Here is a 12,830-nt window from a genome sequence, read left to right as displayed (position 1 = left end):
GGCTTGCGGGGGTTAGTCACAGCTGCATTTAGTCCTCGCCCCAGTGTGCCCCTGCAGCATGGGAGAGACTGAACCCCTCCGCCACGACCACCCTCAGCAGGGCTGCAATCACCACCACGCGGCGGGTCTGGGTTTCAGGCACCTTTATTGGCGGCTGGGAGGGCCCCGAAGCCGTCGCGCTAGAGTACAGGAATCGGTTCGGTGTGCTGGTTACATGGTCAGGGTGGGGGGTGTTAGCACCAAGGGGGCCGGCGCAAGAGGCTGGCCCGGCGGGAGGGAAGCAGGGCGCCCGCGGGCACGGCTGCCTACTGCTGGATGCGGCGGAGGGACTGGATCTGGAAGGTCTGGGCGTGGGAGCCCCACTCTCTCCAGTGCTTGTAGTCTCCTCCGTGGTGGTCGGACTCCAGGATGTACTGGTAGCCGCGATAGCCAGGGTACTGGTAGCAAGCCCAGCTGCAACCAGACAGACGGACCCGGGCGTGAGGACACGGGGAACAGGAGCTGCCCCAGCCCACCCCGCGGGGTTGGTGCCAGGGCTGCGTGGCCTGCGAGCTCCTTCCACAGCCACGAACTTCCCTGTGCCACGTCCTCCCCCTACCCCACTGCCACCCCCAGGGCTGGAGACCACCAACGGGCCCGCGAAGCTGCAGCGGACCCTGCCTAGAGGGGTTTAACTGGAGGAAGCCCCACAGCCCCGCTGCAAACCGTACATGGTGGGTCTGCGTCCCCGGGGCACGTCCCGCGAGCCTGGACTTACGCGCCGCACAGGACCTTCATGGAGCCCACTTCGTTGTTGGCCCAGCCCATGGCCTGCAGCGAGGGGTAGTCATCGCCGATCTCCCACTGCCGGCCCAGGAAGTTCTCCTTCTCGAAGAGGGTGATCTTGGACTCCTTGTGGTTCTGGCCGCGGAGGGGAGCACGGTGAGAGGGGAGTGCGGGCAGCATCCCCCTGGCACGGCTGTGGCTTTTGGGCTCCCCTTATTGCTACTCGCAGCTGCGGCTCCAGACCAAGAGCATTGTGCTCTGCACGGGGAGCTCCCAGGCAGGCACGTGGGGGAAGGTGTGCGGGGCTGGGTCCCCAAACCTGCTGGGGCCCCGAAGATTTTGGCAGCTCCTGGGCTGCACCTGCTTTGAGCGCTGCAAGGAGGACGGGGCCCGAGCACACCTAGCAAACCGGGCACGGCCCAGGGACCTGCAGCTAGGCTTCCCCTGTTTAGCTGGCAGCTGCTAAGGCTTCTTCACAGGACCTTGGGAAGGGAGCTGGCCCCGGGGCGGGCAGCGCTTACCGCGGAGCCGATGGGGCGGAAGGACATGAGGCGCTCGACGTGGTAGGCGTTGCTCCCGCTCCAGGCATCCCAGCGGGGGTACTCGCCCCTCTCCAGGGTGAACTGCTGCCCGCAGAAGCCCGTGTGCTCGTAGCCGATCCAGCTGCGGGGACAGAGCGAGAGGTGCCAGGGCTGTCCCGGGCCCCAGGGGCTGGGGCAGGCAGTGCTGGTGCCATGCACGCAGCCACGGGGACGTGGCCCCTGCATCCTGGCCGCACAGAGCCCACCGGCGTTGCACGGAGTGGGGGTGCATGCCATGCCCGTGAGCAGCACGAAGCTGAACAGCGGCGGTTAGTTATGGGGGCAGCATTGGCAGCAAGGGGGGGCACTGGGCCCGCCACGGCCACCGGTACTCACGCGCCGCAGTCCACCTTCAGGGAGCGGATGTTGTCGAAGCTGCACTCCATGATGTTGGCGCAGGAGGTGGTGAACTCCATGCGCTTGCCCTGGAAGTTCTCCTGGTCGTACAGGGTGATCTGGGAGGGAGGGAGAGTCTGTGGCCACGTTAGCCGCCCGGCGCCCCTTGGATGCCCGATGCTCTGTCTGGTCCAGCTTCGTCCCCCGCCTGCTGCCCCCCGTGCTCCCTTCCACCCTGCCCTGCCCACGGCTGCTCCTTGCAACGTGCGTGGCTTCTTCCAGCCACCTGCCCTGGCCCCTCGGTCGTCACCTGTCACCGGCCCGTGGCCTGGCCACCTGCAGATCTCTGAGCCCTGCCCTGTGCTGCGCGGGACCCCGGGCCAGGCCCCTTGGCTGCCCCATCCGAGCCACGTTTGGGGGCTGCTGCAGCCCGGGCCTGGCAGCGGCCGGGACGTACCTTCCAGGGGCCCGTCGGGACAGGCAGGGGGTTCGTCTGCGCCATCCTGGCAACTGGAGTGGAGTCTGGAAGTGGAGGAAGAGGGACACGTGTGGCTCGGTCACCCAGCGGGCCGTGGGAGAGAGCCTGCCTGCGCCCTGCACATGCGGACGTCCAGGCACGCTGCCACGCGTCCCCAGAGGAGGGCAGTGCCGCTCAGCCCGGCCGGGCATGTTGCACCAGCCCGCGGCTGCAGGCAGGGCTGGACGGAGCTGCCCAGAGCCCCTGCCTGCCTGGCCGGGCGAGTCCCTGGGGCTGGGGCCTGCTCTCCAGCTGGCTGAGCCCCCAGCCTGGGGATGCCAGCTGGACGGCATCCTCCACAGCGGGAGGCCACTGTGGGTGACCCCGTGGCACTCTCCTGGCTTCGCGGGCTGCAGAACAGCTGGGTTCATTAGCAAAGACCCCCAGCTGGATGGGGTTAGCCTTTCCCAGCCTGGCTCCCTGGCACACTGCCCCTGCCCACGGCCGGAGGGATGTCTCGTTGTCTGCCCCCAATCACGGGTGTCTCTTCCCGTTGTCCTGCCCAGACTGAAGGTGAAGGAGCTGGGGCAGATACAGGGGTGGGGCAGCCTGGGGGGGCCAGGCGGTCGTGCCTGGCTCTCACGCCTGTCCCGCTGGGGTTGTCACGGTCCGGGAAAGCCCAAGCAGCTGCCGATGGGATGCACCCGGAGCCTGGGCGGACACGGGCTTTGCGAGGCAGGAGGGAGACGGAGCCAGGCAGGGAAGGCCTGTCCAGCCGTCCGCGTGTGCGGGAGAGCGGCACAAGGAGGGAGGCTGGGAGATGGGGCAGGAAGAGCTGCGAGCTGAGCCCACACTCACCTAGCTCGGTCTGTGCGGCGGGGTCTTCCATGTAACGTCTGCGTGCTGCAGCGCCCGGGCTTTTATATAGTCCCGGGGCCGGCGGGCGGCGGGCCGGCTTTGCGGAGTTGTCAGCACAATGCTTTCTCTGCCATTGTCTCCCGCTGATCCCCGGAGATTTCGGCAGCTCAGCCCGGCGGCGCGGCCGCATTCCTCCGAAAACCCCATTGAAACAAACCACCGGGCACGAGCCAGGGGCTGTCGCGTGGCTAATCTGGGGTGCGCGTGACTCCACGGTTTGGCCGCTCTGGGTCTTTCCAGGCTGGCAGCAGCGCTGTCCGTGGGGCGAGGTGGGGGCTGCTTGCCACCCCCAGCGGGGAGACGCTTGGGGCCTGCCCAGAAAGGCCCCTGGCTTGGGGGGGAGACCCAGCAAGTGGGACTGGAGCACCCTGCTCGGCTCCCTCAGGCCCTGGTCGGGGCTGAGCCCCAGGTTCACCCCCTTGCCGAGACATTGCTGCTAGCCTCGTCCTGCAGCTGGGGAAACTGAGGCACAGGGCAGCTGTGGGACTGGCCAGGGGGGTTGCAAAGGGTGGCAGAGCCTAGACGTGCCCACCCGGGGCAGTGACAACCCACCTCTGGCGCAGGCCCCGGCACAGGGCCACGGGCCCGTCTCAGCCGGTTGTGGCATCGCTACTGGGTCGGTGGCGCCCTCAGCACACAGGGCTCGCGCCGGCAAAGCGTGTCCGGAGAAAGTAGAGTGGGGGCATGTCTGCAGCCAGGCTTTGCACACGTGTGTCGTGGTCCCCCTCTCCCCCCCATCACGGTGTGCATGCATGTCCCACACGTGGCTCTGGGACAGGCGGTGGGCACCCATGGTGCCCAGGTGCTGTCCTCGGCCTGAGCCCAGGGCTTACCCCAGCAACCCTGCACGGGCAGCACCGTCCAGGCCCTTTGGGGAGCCCCACGGCCTCGCAGCCTGGGCCCCTCCTGGGAGACTGGCAGGGGGTCCGGCCAGGCCTCCCCTGGCTGCAAGGCCTTCGGGGTCTGACGCAGAGGAAGCCGGGAGGGCGCCCACGGTGCTCTCCGAGGGAGTGAGGTAATGGGGCCAGGCGTGCGGGCGGGCCGCGGGCTCAGCGCTTCGCCGGCCGGGACACAAAGAGGCCGATGTGCCGCCTGACTGCCCCTTTTGTTCCCCGCTAAGCAGCAACAGGGGACAAAACAAAGAGCCCCGTCAGCGCCGGCCCCCGTGGCCCTGCCTGGGGCTCCTGGCCTGACACGGGCGCTCCTCCCCGGTGTGGTCAGGATTGCAGGTGGGGGCCCACAGGCCTCTGCTCCCCTGCCCGGAGAGCTCAGCCCCTGCCTGGAAGAGGACGGGCTTTCCCAGGCAGGTCCGGGGTCCAGAGATGCCGCCTTCCCTCCGTGTTGCAGAGCCATAAGCTGTGCGTGCAGGGGAGCGTCAATGCACCTGCAAGCATCAGGGCATTTCCAGGAGCCTGGCAGCTGGCGGGCATCTCACCCACCCCCTGCTATTCCTGACTCCTCCCCAGGACACACCTGCACCCACCCTGCACCCAGGGGCGAAGCAATTAAGCACCTTCCTCCGAGGTGGACTCAGCGCGGTTATGCTGCTTTGCCCCACTCTCCACCTGCTCTTGCTGCAGCAGGGCCCAGCACATCTCCGCAGCCACTCGTGGTCCCTGGAGAGCCAGGCCCAGCGCCGGGCCCAGGCAGGCGGCTACGCCGGGTCTCGGTGGAGGTGCCTGGAGCTGGCTCTGAGGTTAAAGAAGCAGCAGGTCCAGTGGTCGGCAGCGCTGTCCTGCGCGTGGCTGCATTCGGGCAGACCCGCGCCCTGTGCCTGGCACAGACGGCTGGAGCCAGGGCTGCCAGGGGACCCGTGGCCGGGCCAGCCGGTTTCGTGTCGGGCCGCTAGAGGGAGAGCGAATCGTGAGCACCGGAGCCGTCTGTCTGCCGGCAGCATCACGTGTGCGCTCCCACCCGGGGCTTCCCCAGCTGCTTGTGGCCTGCCTGGCTGCAGAGCCTGCTGCGCAAGGCCCTGCGCAGGGGAGCCCCCTCCCCCGGGGCTCGGGGCCTGGCAGCTTCCTGGGACTATTGAAAAGTCTGTTTGCCATGTGGATCTTGGGGCCACCCCGGTCGGGTGGCCGATGGCGGTTCCGGCGTCCGGCTGGTGGCCGGACAGATGACGTTGACACACACAAAAAATTCTTCAGGGGCTGCCACTCACAATTGGGCGGCTCTGGCAGCTTCCTGGGACTGCCCGGGGCGGCTGGTGGGCGCGGGGGCTCCAGCGTAGGGGACGGGAGGAGAATCCTGCACTGTCTGCAGCCCCGTCGCTGTCCTGCTTCAGCACCGAGCCAGAGCCTGTGGCTGAGCGGTGGTGGGGGACATGAGAGGCGAGGGGTCCCCGGTGCTCCCCTGCCCTGGATCCGGCTGGGCAGTGCCCCTGGAGACACCGCGGTCCACGCCGATGGAGCGGCCTGGATCTCAGGGCCTGGCTCTGGCACCGACTCCCTCGGTGGCCTTGGCGGCGTCACGCGCCAAGCCTCAGGGAACCGCTGGGGCCGCAGGCAGTGGCAGTAAGGGTCCGGTTCTCCGCTGCTGGGGGGCAGTCCCAGGGCCCTGGCGAGAGGGTCTGCCCCCTCAGTGAGATGCTGGGGCCTCGGTCCCGATGCTGGCCAGGGGCACGGGGGCCGAGCAGGTAACTGTCTCCATTGCTCCCCAGGCCCTGAACCTGCCACTCCTGCTGCCCTGTGCTAGGGGCCGGCATGGGCTAGGGACCCCCTTTCCTGGTCTGGCTCCCCAGCTGCGGGGTGTTTGAGCCTGGCTAACGCGACCTGCTGGAGCAGGGGGAGGCCCGGCCGGAAGGGCTGTTTCCCCGCTCTGTGGAGGCCAGGACAGGATCTGGTGTTGCAGGAGATGGGCCGCAGGTGTCTGCGAGGTCTCGTCGGACCCAGTGAAGCCTGAGGTCAGGTCCCAGGCTCAGAGGGACCCCTGGGCGAGGCAGGGAGACCTGCTTAGGACCCGGCGCAGACGCTGTGCTGGGATCCAGGGCAGGGCCGATGCCTCTTCCCCGGAGGAGCTGCGTGTGCCGCTCCCTTCCAGACCGCTCAGCCCCACGTGCCCAAGACAAAGAGCAGGCCGCGTCCTCGGGATGCTGACAAAAGCAGGCAGCTGTGCGCTGCGTCACGCTCCCCTCCACCCCCTCCGGCCGGTGTCTAATCCAACCGTTAAACGCTCCCCCCACCCGGCCCATCTGGTGCAGCAAGCCCCGTGCAATGCCAGCCCCTTCGCTGCGCTGACCAAGCTCCTGCTCCGCTCCTTTGTCTGGCCAGCTGGGCCCAGCTGCATGGAAAGCATCCCCCGGGCAGGGAGGAGGTGCTGGCGGGGGCCACATGCGGGCTGGTTGCCTCGTGATGTCCCTGCAGCCTTCAGAGCTGCCCACGGCTGCACATGTGCCAGCCCCCAGGCTGCTCAGGGGAGGCAGCACGCCGGACGGCCCCGTGCCAAGGGTGCAGCTCAGGGAGACGCGTGCCTCTCCGCAGGGCGGCGCAGGCCCTGGGGGTGATGGAGCTCCTTGCTGCATGCTGTGAAAGGCAAAATCCCCTGGGGCCAGGACGCACTTGCAGTCGCAGCAGCAGAGCGTGGCCTGGACCCTGCACTTTCCCCAGTAATGCCTCGGCCTTCTGCAAGCTGCCCCAGGCCTCTGGCTCCTCCACCCTGGCTCTGGCCACGGCCGAGCCCAGAGACCTGGATCCTGCCGGGATTCTGCATGTTGCTGCCCAGACCTCCATGTGCACACATGTCCGTTGTGGTTCTGGCCCCCCCGTGTCATGCTTCGGTGAGGGGAGGGATCCTGGTGCTACTCAGAGCATCTGTCTCTGCCCGGCGCAGTGCTGGCACGAGCTATTCAGCCTTTCCTGGGTCCACCTCTGCCATGGGGACTGTGAGGACTGTGACTTCCAAGGGGCCCTTTCTTTCCCAGGTAGCGCATTGCTGTTAACGGGGTTCGTGACGTCCCTCTTCCTGGAGGAGCCTGGGGAAGCTCCAAGTGTTGACACCCACGGGAGCCATGTCCGTGTCGCAGGCCATCAAACGGGCCCTCGGTGCCGCTGGCACGGCCTGCCCTTCCTTTGCCCTTCTCACCATTAGGCTCTGCGACCGAGGCTGAGGCAGCACCAGATGCAAACACGGGGGTGGCGGGGAGCAGTTGCGGACAGATAAATGCAGAAGAGAGGCTGCGCTGGTGCTTTCAGCCAGGCCAAACTCCCTTCGCTCCCAGGTGGCATGTGACCGCAGCGGTGCACGAGGAGCTCTGTGGTGGGGACAGGCTGCTCCAGCCCCTTTGGTCAGACTGGACCATCTGGGATCACGTCCCGGCTCTTCATGTCCAGGCGTGCTGCCTGCCTGAGCACGCTGGCCCCGAGAGCTCCCCTCCAGGCCGTGCCGTGTCTCTGGGCCAGACAGCCTGGCAGGGCTGCACCACAGCGGGACAAAGGGCAGACGAGCTGATCTAACGGGGCCCAATGCTTTCATTTGCTCATCGGGGTCGTGTGACACGGTTGGCTGTGGCTCCAGCACGCTTGCAATAACATCACTCATATCACAAGGACTGGATGTCCTCATGAGCACCGCAGACCCTGCTCAGGACACCGCCAGGGCACCAGGGACACGTCCTAACTCCCTCACAACGGGCTTCTTTGAAAGGCTCGGCCCATGCCCTCGCGCCCGGAGCTGCCTCGCAGGGGTCCTGATGACAGCTCAGACAGCCCTGCTGGGTGCTGGAGCCAGCGAGCCCCGGGCCTGGCAGAGCTGCCACGGTCACTCAGGCGCTTGCCCACATCCCCTGGGTGTCTCTGATGCCAGTGCCTAGTGCATCCCCTCCCCGTCTTCCCGAGAGGCTGACTCTGCTCGCACGGCTCCGGGCTCAGCCTTCCCAGGTCCCCTGGCCTGTGGCATCCGAGCCCCTCACCCGTACCTCTGGCCTGGTCTCCACAGGCTCCTGACACGGGGAAGCCCCCGAGCGGGCGGTGCATGTGGGATGGAGCTGGGGAGGGAGCCGGAGTCCGCAAAGGGCAGGCCGGGCCAGGCCCAGCGGTGCAGCCCCGTCTCCCTGCCTTTGCCACGCTCCCTGCTCCCCTCTGGTCCCCAGTTAGACGCGGCACTTCAGGGGGTGGGGGCGAGCATGTGGCGGCATCTCGTCCGAGTGCCTGTATGGAGGGGTATTTTGTGTGCATATGTGGGGGCATCTCACGTGTGCATGCATGGAGGGGGGTGTCCTGCCAGTGTGTACATGTGGGGTGTCTTGTGTGTGCACATTTGGAGGGGGGTATCTTGTATGTGCGTGTGCCTGGGGGTATCTCGGGTCCACGTGTGGAGGAGGGTATGCCCTGTGTGCACGTGCCCGGAGGGGGGTATCGTGTGCGAGTGTGTGTTGGGGGTAGCGGGGTGTCTCACGTACGTGTGGGGTCACACCTGTGCACGTGCCCGGAGGGGGGTATCGTGTGCGAGTGTGTGTTGGGGGTAGCGGGGTGTCTCACGTACGTGCGGGGTCACACCTGTGCACGTGCCCGGAGGGGGGTATCGTGTGCGAGTGTGTGTTGGGGGTAGCGGGGTGTCTCACGTACGTGCGGGGTCACACCTGTGCACGTGCACGGAGGGGGGTATCGTGTGTGTGTGTGTGTTGGGGGTAGTGGGGTGTCTCACGTACGTGCGGGGTCACACCTGTGCACGTGCACGGAGGGGCATCTCGCGGCCGTGCGTGGGGTGCCACCCGCGGGGCGTTCCGTGCAGGCGCCCGGCGGTGCGGTGCGGAGCGGAGCGGAGCGGAGCGGAGGGGCCCGGCGGGATCGGGATCGGGATCGGGATCGGGGCCGGGCCCAGGCAGCCGCTCCGCTGCGCTCCGCCCCGGCCGGGCCGCTCCGCTCCGCCCCTGCGTGCGGCGTGCGGCGGGGCGGTGCGGTGCGGTGCGGGCGGTGCGCCCCGGCGGCGGCTCCGCGCCTGTGCGAGCGCGGGGCTGCGGGCGCTGCGTGCGGGGCGGTGCGGGGCCCGCAGGCCCGAGCGGAGCGGAGCGGTGAGTGCGGCGGGGCGGGGCGGGGCGGCGCGGGGCCGTGGGAAGCGGGCGGGGGGCGCTCCCACGGCCCGGCCCGGCCCGGCCGCGCTGCAGCCCCCGAGCCCCGCGCCGGCCCGGACCTGCGTGGGGCGGCGCCGGGGCAGGTGGGCACCTCCGCGCCCCGCCCCGCCCCGCCCCGCCCCGCAGCAGGGGCCCGCCGAGCCCGTGCGGGACTTCCCTGCGCCGCTCTGCCCAGGCCCGGCCGCGCCAAGGGCTCGGCGGCCCGGCCTGGTGCGGGAGAGGCGGGGGCGGACCCGCGTGGGAATGCCGGCCGGCCGGCCCGGCCCGCGTGCTGTGCACGCACGCACGGGTGCCAGCCCCCGGGGCTCCGCCACTTGTTTGCCCCGGCTCGAGCCTGTTGCCAGCCCGTGTCCGTGCCCGCGAAGCCTTGGGCACCGTAGCCAAGGGGGTGCTCCCCGGGGCGAAGGTCACCGCCTGCCCGTGGCCACCAGCCTTCGGCTGCGTTGCTCAAGAGCAGCTTCCCGGCCGCGCCGGGCTGGGCCAGGTGGGGCGCGCCAGGGCTACCGAGCGCAGCGTGCCAGCTGGCTCTTGCCAGGCTGAACGGGGCAGCCCGTGCGGGGGGAGCAGGGGGCGAGGCAGCCCCCGGGAATGGGAACGCAGGTGCTGCTGCCGTCCCGGAGCCACGCGTTGCTGCACCAGGTGTGCAGGGTGCTTGGGTGGTGGGAGGCCTCACGGGTGCAGGGGCTGCCACATTCCCCCCATGTCCCTGGCCCCGCAGCGGGCCCGGCTGCCTTTTCCCAGGCTCCAGGTGAGAGCCGGGGCCTGCTGTCCCCTCCTCTCTGCTAGCGCTGTGCAATCGCGCCCGTCCTGCCCGGCTGCTCCGGATACGCCTCGGAGCCGGTGAGCACCACGTGACAGCAGGGTGAGGCAGGGAGAGGCGCTGGGTGCTGGGAGCGCTTGGCTCCAGCCAAAGACAGTCTCTCCAGTCCGCAGGCTCGGCAAGAGCGCTGGGGACAACGTCTCCTGGAGGTAGGCTTTTCTTGTGGCTGTGACACAGTTTCCCCAGGGAGTCGGGGCTCCCGCGCAGCCCTGGGCGTAGGTACTTCCAGCCAGCTGCTTTGCAGGGGACGCTTAGCCCGTGGCCTGGTGACAGCTCTCTGGGAGCCCTGGTGCTGTGCCCTTGCCTGGCAGTGCAGCTGGATGCTGTGGCATCCTAGAGGCCTGTGGCCTGGTGCGTGCCGTGGTCCTGGCCGGCCGCCCCTCCCTTCTGTGGCCCTGCGTGGGGTGGGCACGGGTTCCCCCCGTGCTGTGCGGTGTCTGTCCGCACACCCGCCTGGCAGCGAGCCTGGGCTCCTCCTGCACCTGCCGCTCGCTGCCCTGGTATAGAAAAGGGCTGGCTCTGGGGTGGGAGTGTGTGGCCTGTGCTGTTAATTGGCGTGTCTGGCTGATTAGCCATGCAGATGGCAGCGCTTGCTCTCCCCTGCTGCCGGGGACACAAAGGGATGGAGCGTGCGCGGGAGAGGCCTGTCCTGCCAGCATCCCGGTCCATCTGTGCCCCCTGCACGGGGGAAACCTGGCTCCTGGAGGGCCGGTGGTGCCCCTGACTGCTGTCCGCGGTTTGTGGGGCAGGAGCTGGGCCGCCCTGGGTCGAGACCCCAGCTTCCCTGCTGTTCCCTTGCAGCTCGTGCCCTATCTGGCCTAGGATGGGTGTCTCCTTGGTGAGGGCAAGGCCTGAACCCTTTGGGCCCATGGAGGGGCAGTGCCTTGTGCTGGGCTCAGGCCCGGGTTCATTGCGGTCGTGCCCGGGGGCATTGAGGCACCCGGCGAGAGGGCAGAGAAGTGGGCAGCGGTCGGCACTGGCAGAGAGGGCCTGTGCCATCCAGGCACTGCGGCACATCCACCAGCCCCTGGCCTGCTGCAGCAGGGTCCCGGGTGGGAGACGTGGGGCGGCTCAGCATCTCGTTATCCCCCCGGCAGCGGGCGCTGGTTGCAGCGAGGGCCGCACGTGCCCGGCACAGTTGTTGCCTCCGCCTGTTTGGAGGCCTGGCAGTTTCCCTGCCTGCGGAGCACCAGGGGCCTGCCCTGCCCGAGTCCCACGGCCCTGACTGGGATAAGGAGGGGGAGGAACGCAGGGCAGCTGCTGGGGCAAGGCTGGCAGGGCACGGGCTGGGAGCCAGGAGCTGCAGCAAAGCTGGGGCTGGTGTGGACGTGTGTGGGCCTTGCCGAGTGCTTCCTGCTCCGGCCTCGGGCTGGGCCAAGGGGAGTGTCCTGCTGCTGAGCACGTCCCCGGGGAGGAGCCGGCTGCAGGCGGGTGGCAGGGTGCACCTGGCCGTATGGGAGAGGCCAGCAGCAGTGCCGGCTGCAAAGCAGGCTGGGAAAGGGCACAGGTACACGCGTGCAAGGGACCGGTGCCCGGCACCGCTGCTTCCGTCCCTGCCTCTCCGGGCAGGTCAGTGCCCATCCCTCCGCAGGGACAGTCCTGGCCTGGGGGCTGGGAGCGAAGGACGGTGGCGTGGGCATGCCCCAGGAAGCGGCAGCGTGGCCCAGGCTGCTCCAGTCGCAGCGAGATGGGGCTTAGCGCCCGCGGCGCAGCTCTGACTTGCTGCGGTGCAGACTCACGGCAGCTCCTGCGGAGTAGCGGGTGCCCAGCAGGAGCCTCCATGGGGACCTGATTGTTGGCCCAGGCCTGCAGCCGTTGCGCCCAGTCTCCTCCTGCCAGCAGCCAGGCCCGGGTGCCCTGGGTCCCGTCGGCGGGTGCACAGCTGGCAGCGAAACCGGGTGCCAGGAGCTCCTGGCAGGGGAGCAGGTTTTTCTCCTGACTCAGGTTCCCACCTCCCCGCCCACGTGCTCCCTGCCCGGGAGGGAGTCGCCTGCGTGCGGCACAGCCCGCGTCTGCCGGGCCTGGGGGAGCAGGTAGGAGCCGGCGGATCTGACACCCGTAGCGCTCTGCTCCCTCCGGGCCTTGGGAGCCAGAGGGAAATAGGCCCGGTGCAGCGGAGGAGCAGGCAGCCAGGCACCTGGGATCTGCGGGCTCTGCCCCTTCCCCCTCTGGGCCTCAGCGTGTCCATCTGCAGAATGGACGCAAGCGGTGCTGTGTGCATGAGCAGGACAAGCCGCTGCCCTGCCCTGCATCCGGAGATGGTGCCGTTGCTCCCGGCTCTCCTGCCCTTTCCGCTGGGCCGTCGCTGACCTCTGCTTCCCAGGGCTCTCGCTCAGGGCGGGTGCACGGCACGTGGCCTCTGAAAGGGCCCTGGGCTGAGAGCCAGCAGCACCGCTCCCGAGCACTTCCCTGCCTGTCCCGGGCACTGTGGGCTGGAGCAGCCTGGCTTCCTGCGAGTTACATGCAGCCGGGGTCCTGCCAGGGCCTCCATCCGGGTTGTGACTTGTTTGTGGAAGCAAACGGTCCCGCGGAGCCGCCTGGCGCCTCTGCCGCAGGGCGGGCCCGGGGAGCTGCTGCCCAGCCGGTGCCCATGCTCGGGGGTCTGCGTCCTGTCTTGGTGCCTCCAGCCCATCCGCTTGCCTCGCATGTGCGAGGTCCTGGGGGCACCGGCACATGCCGTCCCTCGTGGCCTGGCCAGGAGCTGTGTAGCGGAGGCAGGTGGGGATGTGTCCCTGGCCAGGTCTTTTGCCCCGTTGCTGGGATGGGCACGGGGATGTGGCTGCCTGCCTCTCCCCCCGCCTCCCTCCAGACTGGGGCGGCCCCGGGATGAAAGAGCCACTGTTCTGGAGGTCACTCGGGGCGTCACGGGTTCTGCGCGGCTCCAGC

At 69.0% G+C, this 12,830-nt stretch overlaps 1 protein-coding gene across 1 annotated transcript; it reads right to left on the bottom strand.

Moving 5' to 3' along the window:
- Positions 1-133: 133 nt before the first annotated feature.
- On the bottom strand, positions 134-6,190 carry CRYBA1 (crystallin beta A1). The gene is made up of 6 exons (XM_006272718.4): positions 2,998-6,190; positions 2,140-2,204; positions 1,683-1,801; positions 1,287-1,428; positions 758-900; positions 134-453 (listed from the first exon to the last, which is right to left on the bottom strand). The coding sequence occupies exons 1-6, from the start codon at positions 3,185-3,187 to the stop codon at positions 306-308; spliced, it is 807 nt and encodes a 268-aa protein (XP_006272780.2). The 5' UTR covers positions 3,188-6,190; the 3' UTR covers positions 134-305.
- Positions 6,191-12,830: the final 6,640 nt, after the last annotated feature.

The sequence above is a fragment of the Alligator mississippiensis genome, chromosome 14 (assembly GCF_030867095.1).
Source record: "Alligator mississippiensis isolate rAllMis1 chromosome 14, rAllMis1, whole genome shotgun sequence".
NCBI lineage: Eukaryota > Metazoa > Chordata > Crocodylia > Alligatoridae > Alligator > Alligator mississippiensis.
The sequence above is the reverse complement of the archived record's forward strand: the minus strand, read 5'-3'. Positions and strand labels throughout refer to the sequence as shown.

What these genes read in the sequence shown, in the direction of transcription:
- CRYBA1 (XM_006272718.4), bottom strand. Translation starts at nt 3,187, where the DNA reads ATGCGGCCGCGCCGCCGGGCTGAGCTGCCGAAATCTCCGGGGATCAGC. An exon ending in CTGAAGGTGGACTGCGGCGC is followed by an intron (nt 1,429 to 1,682) that starts GTGAGTACCGGT and finishes CTGTCCCCGCAG; the next exon opens with CTGGATCGGCTACGAGCACA. An exon ending in TCCGCCCCATCGGCTCCGCG is followed by an intron (nt 901 to 1,286) that starts GTAAGCGCTGCC and finishes CTCCGCGGCCAG; the next exon opens with AACCACAAGGAGTCCAAGAT.